This window comes from Anser anser (genome assembly GCF_964211835.1).
Source record: "Anser anser genome assembly, chromosome: 3".
Taxonomy (NCBI): domain Eukaryota; kingdom Metazoa; phylum Chordata; class Aves; order Anseriformes; family Anatidae; genus Anser; species Anser anser.
Window position 1 is genome coordinate 1,213,103 of NC_139722.1, and position 8,830 is coordinate 1,221,932.

General features: G+C 63.1%; 1 protein-coding gene across 9 annotated transcripts in view; it reads left to right on the forward strand.

The window, feature by feature from the left end:
• PTK2B (protein tyrosine kinase 2 beta) overlaps window positions 1-8,741 on the forward strand; it is a 30,517-nt gene extending 21,776 nt beyond the window's left edge. For 7 of the 9 annotated variants that reach the window (XM_083828631.1, XM_083828628.1, XM_083828629.1 and 4 more), the window contains exons 16-31: window positions 76-160; window positions 642-742; window positions 828-943; window positions 1,117-1,217; window positions 1,300-1,389; window positions 1,879-2,083; window positions 2,256-2,364; window positions 2,499-2,564; window positions 3,185-3,310; window positions 4,066-4,212; window positions 5,463-5,498; window positions 5,864-5,891; window positions 6,244-6,299; window positions 6,518-6,661; window positions 7,477-7,557; window positions 7,637-8,741. In XM_083828631.1, the coding sequence (XP_083684757.1) occupies window positions 76-160; window positions 642-742; window positions 828-943; window positions 1,117-1,217; window positions 1,300-1,389; window positions 1,879-2,083; window positions 2,256-2,364; window positions 2,499-2,564; window positions 3,185-3,310; window positions 4,066-4,212; window positions 5,463-5,498; window positions 5,864-5,891; window positions 6,244-6,299; window positions 6,518-6,661; window positions 7,477-7,557; window positions 7,637-7,852 (1,707 nt within the window). In that variant the 3' untranslated portion in view covers window positions 7,853-8,741. The remainder of the gene's footprint in view (window positions 1-75; window positions 161-641; window positions 743-827; window positions 944-1,116; window positions 1,218-1,299; window positions 1,390-1,878; window positions 2,084-2,255; window positions 2,365-2,498; window positions 2,565-3,184; window positions 3,311-4,065; window positions 4,213-5,462; window positions 5,499-5,863; window positions 5,892-6,243; window positions 6,300-6,517; window positions 6,662-7,476; window positions 7,558-7,636) is intronic. The other 2 variants (XM_083828626.1, XM_083828627.1) reach the window with 2 other exon arrangements.
• The last annotated feature ends 89 nt before the right edge of the window (window positions 8,742-8,830 follow it).

The following is an 8,830-nucleotide window of genomic DNA, read 5'->3' on the forward strand; positions in this document are numbered from 1 at the left end:
CCCCCCCCGTCCCTGCCCACCTCCTTTACACCCCCGGGGGGAGCGGGGTCGAGCTGCCCCTGCCTCTCCTTGCAGAAGGGGGAGCGGGTCAACGTGGCCGTGAAGACCTGCAAGAAGGACTGCAGCCCCGAGAACAAGGACAAGTTCCTGAGCGAGGCGGGTACGCCGGGAGGGGGGGGGGGCGCTGATCTTTGGGGTTCCCCTGCAGCAGCCTGTGCCCCGTGGGGCACGGGGGGCAGCCCGTGGGGTGGCTGCAGCACTGCACTGCTGGGGTGCGAGTCAGGGCTGTCCCCCCCCTGCCTGGGGACACATTGCCACTTAAATGCGGAGCAGAGCAGCTGGAGGAGGGGGTCCTGTGCGCTCCCCCCGTGCCGTGGCTGTTACCCCAAATACCCGTTTTGTGGGAGAGGGGAGGAAAAGCTGCTCAAAGCTTGCTGAGAGCAGGTGGGCACCATCTGTGCGTAAACCCGTGGGAGCCCCAGCCCTGCTGCAGGCATTGGGATCTCCCCGGCAAGTCCTCGGCTGCTCCATCTGCGGCTTCACAGCGCAGAGTTGCCCCTGCACCCTTGGGTGGGGTTTGGGCTCCCGGAGGGTCCCCCCCCCCCCCTCTTTGCGGGGTGGCTGAAGAGGTCTCCCCGCAGTGCTGATGAAGAAGCTGGACCACCCGCACATCGTGAAGCTGATCGGCATCGCGGAGGAGGAGCCCACCTGGATCATCATGGAGCTCTACCCCTACGGGGAGGTGCGGGGGGCTGGCGCTGCGGGGACCCCCACCCGCCTCGGTGCCGCCCTTTCAGCCCCTGACCCCCGTCCCCGTCCCCTTGCAGCTGGGGCAGTACCTGGAGCAGAACAAGCACTGCCTCGCCGTGCCCACGCTCATCCTCTACGCGCTGCAGATCAGCAAGGCCCTGGCCTACCTGGAGGCCATCAACTGCGTGCACAGGTAGGGTGGGAAGCAGCGGGGCTGGGGGGGGAGGCAGATGGGGGGAGTGGGACCATGCAAAGGCAGAGGCTGGGGAGTGCTCTGCAGACCCATTTTTTTGGAGCTGGAGGAGCGGGTTGCTGCGGGCTGGGGGGGTCCGGCCCTTCTCCGCAACCAAGGGTCTCTCCTCGCAGGGACATCGCCGTGAGGAACATCCTGGTGGCCTCCCCGGAGTGCGTGAAGCTGGGCGACTTCGGCCTCTCCAGGTACATCGAGGACGAGGAGTACTATAAAGGTAAGGGGAGCGCGGGGGCCCCGGGCTCACTCCAGCCCCTCTGCAGCCACGAGCGCGGCCTCTGACTGCCTCCCCCCCGCAGCGTCCGTCACCCGTCTCCCCATCAAGTGGATGTCCCCCGAGTCCATCAACTTCCGACGCTTCACGACGGCCAGCGACGTCTGGATGTTCGGTGCGTGGTGGGATGGGGACGGAGCGGGTCCTGGGCACATCCCGGGGCACCGTCCTGCTGCAGGGGGACAAATCCTGCCCCGGCACGGGGGTGTTACTCAGCCTCGGGCAAAGGCACCCTAGGAAAGGGCTCCTGGGGCAGTGCTCCCTGAAGTCCAACCATCACTGGGGGCCTTTTAAATTCAGGATGCTCATGGGGCTCGGTTAAACTCAGCAAGCATCCGTCTCCCCGCCTTTACGCCCATCCCCATGGCCTCTGGCACTTGTCTGTCTGTCTGTCCATCCCCAGTAGCAGTAAGCAGGAGCTTGGCTCCTTGCAGCCCCCCGGCAGAGCTGGAAGCCCTGTGCCAGGGGACGAGAAGGCCAAGTGCCCCGCGACCTTCCGCAAAGCCTGGCACTGCCACCGGCTCCCCGAGACCCCAGGGCGAGGGGCTGGTCCCCAGGGCGCTCGCTCCAGCATCAGCCGTGGGTGTTCCCCTGCACCCCGCAGCCGTGTGCATGTGGGAGATCCTGAGCTACGGCCGGCAGCCCTTCTTCTGGCTGGAGAACAAGGACGTGATCGGGGTGCTGGAGAGGGGCGACCGCCTGCCCAAGCCCGACCTCTGCCCGCCCGTCCTCTACACCCTCATGACGCGCTGCTGGGACTACGACCCCAGCGAGAGGCCCAAGTTCAAGGACCTGGTCTGCAGCTTGAGGTGAGCAGGGAGGCAGCAGGGGAAGTTTCGGGTCCCGTGCGCGCACCGTGGTCCTTTCCCTCGGCTCTCCCCATCTCTCCTTGCTCCCTCCTGTTTTCCACCCCCATCCCGCCCGTGCGTCCCCATGTTCCTGCCGTGGGGGGCTGTGACAACCTTTCCCTCTCCCCCGCAGTGACATTTACCTGATGGAAAAGGAGCTGGCCAAGGAGCAGGAGCGGAACAACCGCCACCGGCCTCCCAAAATCTTGGAGCCGCCGTCCTTCCAGGAGCCGCCCCCCAAGGTGCGGAGAGGGCAGAGCCCGGCGCGGGCGGGATGCTGCAGGGCTCTCACCTGCCCCGTGCCCTGACCCAAGGATGCGCTGCCAAAACGGGGCGTCCCCAGGCTTGCACCCAGCCTGCTTTTCTCCCCCTGCAGCCCAGCAGACCCAGGTACAAACCTCCGCCCCAGAACAACCTCCTGGCTCCCAAGCTGCAGTTCCAGGTAAGGCTGCGTGGCCACAGCAGCCCATGGGGGCCCGACAAGGGCTTGATGCCAGGAAGCCGTGCCCGGAGCTCCAGCCCTTGGTAGCTGGAGGCTTTCGGGACCCAGAGTGCCAGCAGGACAGCTCAACGCTTCGGGCTCAGCCCTGCCCGTGTCTTGTCCCTGCCTCGGGGCTTGGAGAGCGGCTTTCTCCCCAGGGCAGGGCGGTTTGCACGCTCCCAGCAGCCGGTTTGCATGCACGGCTGGGAGGAGAGGAGGCTGGCTGCACCCGTGTCACCTGCAGCTCGGTCTGGCTGCCCTGTGGGAGCGCAGATCACCGCCTCCACCGTTTGCTCTGCTCCTTGGAGCATCCCCTTCAAGAGCAGCCTCTATTCTGGGTGCTTTTCTGGGGGCCAGGCAGGGGTTTGGGCGGGAGCACGGGAGATCTCAAGCCCGCGCTCTGGACACCGGAGCAAACCTCCTGGTGAGGAGGGTCCTGTTAGGGCCGTCGATGCTCCTCTGTGGGGTGTGAAAGCCGCTTTCCCACGCTCTCTGTCTGTCTGTCCATCCGTCCGTCCGTCCGCGCTAACCTCCCGTGGCTTTGTTCCGTGCCGCGCCGCCCCGCGCCCGCCCCGCCGCAGGTGCCCGAGGGTCTGTGTGCCAGCTCGCCCACGCTCACCAGCCCCATCGAGTACCAGTCTCCGGCCAGCTCCCTGCACACCCCGCCGCTCAACCGCCACAACGTCTTCAAGCGCCACAGCATGCGGGTAAGAGAGGGTCCCCTCGCCCCCGAGGACGCCCTGGGGACCCCGCCGGAGCGAGAGGAGGGGGCGATGCTCCGCGCCGTGCCTCGCTTTGTGCTGGTGCTTGCGCCGCTTCCAGCTCGTGCTGTGGGCCTGATGCTGTCTCTGTGCTGCTTGAGGCTGGAGGCATCGTGCCCGTGAAGGGCTCCGGGTGCTCGCAGCCCCCTGCCATGCATGTTGTGCACGCACCCAGGTGGAGGCACGTCGGTGGAGGAGCAGTGGGCACGGCGTCTCCAGGAACGGGCAGGGGTGTGCTGGGGACGGGTGGGACCTCGGGGCTGTGGGTCGGCTCGTCGTCACCTGGAGTGCCGGCGGTGTTTGGCAGCTTGGGTGCTCTTCCCCGGTTCCTCAGCACTGCTGCACAGCCCCGAAATCGGAGGCAGGCATTGTCCGTCACACCAGGATGGCCCCGGTGCTGCCAGCACCTGCACCGTGGGCACGATGCGCTGCACCGGGGCATCCTGTGCGTGCTGCCCAGGGCTCGCACACGGGGCTGGGAGTGCCAGGACGTGGCGCACGAGGTGTGGGGCCTGCCAGTGGGTTCCTCTCGCTGCTGGAAGCCCAGGGGCTCCCCGGGGTCAGTCTGGAGCAGCCCCAGGCTCACGGCCGCTGGGGTCCGGTGCATGGCTTTGCATGCGCAGAGCGGGCTCCGGCTCCCGTGCTGAGACCGGGGGGCTCTGGCTGCTGAGCCCTCCGTCACCGCTGGCTCCGTGCGCCAGGAGGAAGATTTCCTCCGTCCCAGCAGCAGGGAGGAGGCGCAGAAGCTCTGGGAGATAGAGCGGCTGAAGATGCGGCAGGTCCTGGACAAGCAGCAGAAGCAGATGGTGGAGGACTACCAGTGGCTGCGGCAGGAGGAGAAGTCCCTGGTGAGTGCCGTCGGGCTGGGATCGGGGTTTCAGACGCGTGCTCCCAGCTCTGGCACCCTCGCGAAGGCGCTGGCAGAGCCGCAGCTTGCTGTCCGTGGTTTAGTTGCGATGCAGAAGCTCTGCCCTGCTGCGGGTCTCACTTTCCTGCAGAACGGCTCCGTCACCAGCCCGCCTGCACCCCTTTGTCTTCTGCACTTGTAAAAACCTCGCGGAGCTGCTGCAGGAAATTAATATTGTGAAACTTGTGCGATTTTTAAGTACTTGTGGTTGCGTCTTAATGAGCTTTTGTAACGCTTTTTAACTAAGGAGCCAAGGTAGCTAATGCATGACTAATGCCACAGCTCTCGGGGAGACAGAAAGAGACAGAAAATCTTTTATTAGCTCGGCTGACGCAGCCGCTGCAGCCAAGCCCCACTCCCCCGGCCCGGTGCTGCGGGGGCGAGCGGCTGGCGTTTGGCGTCGTGGTGCTGAGCAGCAGCACGGGGGTCCTGGGGGTCCCGGTGCCCCCGGGGCAGGCGGGGATGGGGACGGGGCCACGAGGGGATGGGGAGCTGGGGAAATGAGCAGCGCTCCTGGGGTGTGCTCTGGGGTCTCCCAGGAGTCAGGGAAATCGTGGAGGTCTCCGGGAGATCGGAGATGGGTTTTGGTGGCTGATGTTGGGCAAGGTGAGGGGGTGGGGGGTTGTGCGTCTTTCCCTGCTGGGAGCCGGGATGAAGGAGTCAAAATTTGGGAAAGTTTTGCCAGGAAGTAAGCAGAGGGGTGGGAATGGTTCTGTGGGGGTCAATCCACCCCTTTTCTTTTTCTTTTTCTTTTTCTTTTTCTTTTTCTTTTTCTTTTTCTTTTTCTTTTTCTTTTTTTCTTTTTCTTTTTCTTTTTCTTTTTCTTTTTCTTTTTCTTTTTCTTTTTCTTTTTCTTTTTCTTTTTCTTTTTCTTTTTCTTTTTCTTTTTCTTTTTCTTTTTCTTTTTCTTTTTTTTCTTTTTCTTTTTCTTTTTCTTTTTCTTTTTCTTTTTCTTTTTCTTTTTCTTTTTCTTTTTCTTTTTCTTTTTCTTTTTCTTTTTCTTTTTCTTTTTCTTTTTCTTTTTCTTTTTCTTTTTCTTTTTCTTTTTCTTTTTCTTTTTCTTCTTTTTCTTTTTCTTTTTCTTTTTCTTTTTCTTTCCCCTTTTTTCCCTTCCCCTTCCTCTTCCCCTCTCTTTTTCCCTGTCCTTTCCCTTCTCCCGATGCCTCTCACAAGGCTTCTCCCCCCCTGCAGGACCCGACGGTGTTCATGAACAACAACACCCCACTGGTGAGTGCCGCCAGCCCCAGGGAACTGGGGTCGGGTGTATTCGTGTGCAAGGGTGCAGGGGGCTCCTTCTCCCGGGGGTGCCCAGAGATCCTCCCCTGCTTTGTCACGGGTGGGCCGTGGATATTTACGGGCTGCAATGTTGCTGCTGGTCCCCGCTGCCCCTTTTCCACCTTTTCGGATGCATTTAGGGGCTGTGGGGGGAAACCCATCCAGCGCTATTGATGGGGTGCAATAACTGTGGTCCCGACCTGCTCCCCCAAACCCATGGGACGATGCCCCCTGCCCTGGGGTGATGCAGCCCCCATCCTTGCCGCCTCCGATCAGGACTTTTCACCTCTCATTTGCTGCTGTTTCTTCCCCCGCAGATGCTGCCGGAGAAGGAGATGGATTACAGTGAGTGCCCACAGCTGCTGCCCGCGGGGAGCACCCCCTCTGGGCTGCAGCTCACACCAGGGCCGGAGTGGGGAGCCCCATGCTGAGCTGTGAGAAGCCTTGGGGCTGCGTCCCAGCTACCTTGCAAGCAATCCCACATCACCCCGAACAGCTCTGCCTGTCCCACGCGTGGGGGGCTAAGCCATGGGCACCCCCTTATCCTTGTCCTGCTGCTGGAGGGGAGGTGGGACGCAGCCAGGGCTGGTTGGGGTCCCCAGGGTGCTGTGGGACATGGCACGGCTCCCAGGGGTCTTGCAGTGTGCTCGCACGGCCGGGGAGCAGCCAGAGTGACTCTCCTTCCTTTCCCTTACTGATGGCGTAGCGGAGTTCACGGGGCCCCCCCAGAAGCCTCCAAGACTCGGGGCGCAGGTAAGACCTTGGACACCATGGTTTGAGTCCTCCCCCATCACCCTCTGCACCTGCAGGATGGGACTTTTCTGCCCCTCCTTGGCCTGGGCGACCCCTCAGCCTCTGAGACACGGGCGGGAGGTGGCTGGGTCTGGTGGGCCAGGGTTCCCCACGGGTGTTGGTCTTTCCCTCCTTGGCCCCGGGGGCACCGAGCCCACGGTGGCCCTGCTCCCCGTCAGTCCATCCAGCCGGCCCCCACGGCCAACCTGGACCGCACGGACGACACGGTGTACAGCAACGTCATGGACCTGGTGCGGGCTGTCCTGCAGCTGAAGAACGAGATCAGCCTCCTGCCCCCCGAGGGGTACATCCTGGTGGTGAAGGTAGGGAGGGCAGGAAGGGGGCAACGCCAGGGCTGCCCTGAGCAGTGGGGAGGGAGCTGGGAGTCAGTGCGCTGAGCGCTGCCGCTGCATGGGAGCACTTCCCAGGGTCCTTCTTGGGAAAGTCTTACATGTATGGGAGGGAGCGTTAGCAGCACGTCCTGCTCCTCCATTGGGTCCTTGGGTCTATGGTGGGAGCATTTCCAATATGTTCTTCTCCTCTGTTGGGTCCTTAGGTCAATGATGGGAGCACTTCCAACATGTCCTGCTCCTCCTTTGGGTCCTTGGGTCAATGGCGGGAGCATTCCTAACACGTCCTTCTCATCCATTGGGTCCTTGGGTCAAAGATGGGAGCATTTCCTACTCCTTCCTCATATTCTTAGGTCAATGGTGGGAGCATTTCCAACATGTCCTGCTCCTCCATTGGCTCCTTGGGTCAACGGGGAGCGTTTCCAACATATCCTGCTCCTCCTTTGGGTCCTTGGGTCAATGGTGGGAGCATTTCCATCATGCTGAACTCCTCCGTTGTGTCCTTAGGTCAATGGTGGGAGCACTTCCAACATGTCTTGCTCCTCCTTTATGTCCATGTGTCAATGGTGGGAGCATTTCCAATGTGTCCACTCCTCCTTTGTGTCCTTGGGTCGATGACGGGAACGCTTCCACCATTCTCTGCTCCTCCATTGCCTCCTTGGGTCAACGGGGAGCGCTTCCCTCCATGCCCCTCTCCCCACTGGAACCCTTGAGTCAGGGATGTTCCCATGCACTGCTTCCCTGTGCCAGTGCCCGAGGCCGTCCTAACCGCACCTCTCCCCCCGCAGAACGTGGGCCTGTCCCTCCGCAAGCTGATCGGCAGCGTGGACGAGATCCTGCCCATCCTGCCCGCCACCTCCCGCACCGAGGTAGGGCCGGCGCCTGCCCCGCGGGGCTGGGAGGAGGGAGCGGGGCCGGGCGCCCCTAACCCCTGCGTGTCTTGGCCAGATCGAGGGGACCCAGAAGCTGCTCAACAAGGACTTGGCCGACCTCATCAACAAGATGCGCCTGGCGCAGCAGAACGCCGTCACCTCGCTGAGCGAGGAGTGCAAGCGGCAGATGCTGACGGCCTCCCACACCCTGGCCGTGGACGCCAAGAACCTCCTGGACGCCGTGGACCAAGCCAAGGTCCAGGCCAACCTGGTGAAGCTGTGCTTGGAGTGAGGGCAGGGGCGGAGAGAGGGAAGGAGAAGGGGTGGGGAAGGAGAGGAGGAGAGGCAGCGCCGCGCGCCGGTCGGCGGAGAAGGGAGGAGAGCATCGCGGAGGAGCTGGCTTTTGTGTGTCTCCCGTGGCCTCGCCGCCCTGCCCTCCCTGTCCCCCCTCCTCCCGCAGCTGCTCGTGTCTTTAGCATCATCTCGTCAGTCGTCTGAAGAAGGGAGGCACCTGGTGACTCGTCCCTCGAAAGGGCCAGGGGGGTCCTGGCTGTCCCCAAGGGCGGACAAAGGTCCCTTCGGCTCAGAGGAACCCACTCCCAGCCAGCAACGGGTCCGTGTGTCTGTCTGGCAGGGGTCCATGTGTCCTTCCAGAGGGTCCGTGTGCCCATCCCGTGGGTCCGTGTGTCCGTCCGGCAGGTCCGTGTGTCCGTCCCTCGGCCCCTCCGAGGGGCAGCGCATGGCGGGGGGGTGTCCTGCGCCCCACTCCTCGGCGCCGGGAGCCGGGGACACAGTGACCGGGGGAGCTGGCTTCCCGGGGGGAGCCCCGGCGCGCTCGCTGGAGGGGCTGTCTGCATTTCCCTGTGCGTTGTACCGGACATTTATTTAACGAGGGGCACGGGGCCGTGCGCTGCCTCGGGTCGGGTCTCGCGTCCGGAGCGTGCCCGGCCCCAGCCTGGGGAGCGCGGGGGGTTTGGGACCCCGTCGGTGCCACAACCCGGCCAGGAGAAGGGGGGGGGCCTCTTCCAGCCGAGTTTACCCCGAGCTGCTCTGCGTAAGCGACAACAGCACCGAAGTCTCTGTTCGGATTGTGCTTGAGTTGGAAATCGTACGGTTCGGGCTTTTCCCCAGCATCTTCCCACAACGCTGCTCGTTTTGGCTGAGATAAACCATGCACCAAGCCCCGCTGTGCCTGTGTTGCCTGACGCCCCTGCGAGCCCCCTGCTCGCCGGCTGCTCCTGGAAAAGAGCTGGGGCCCGGCAGAGCCAGC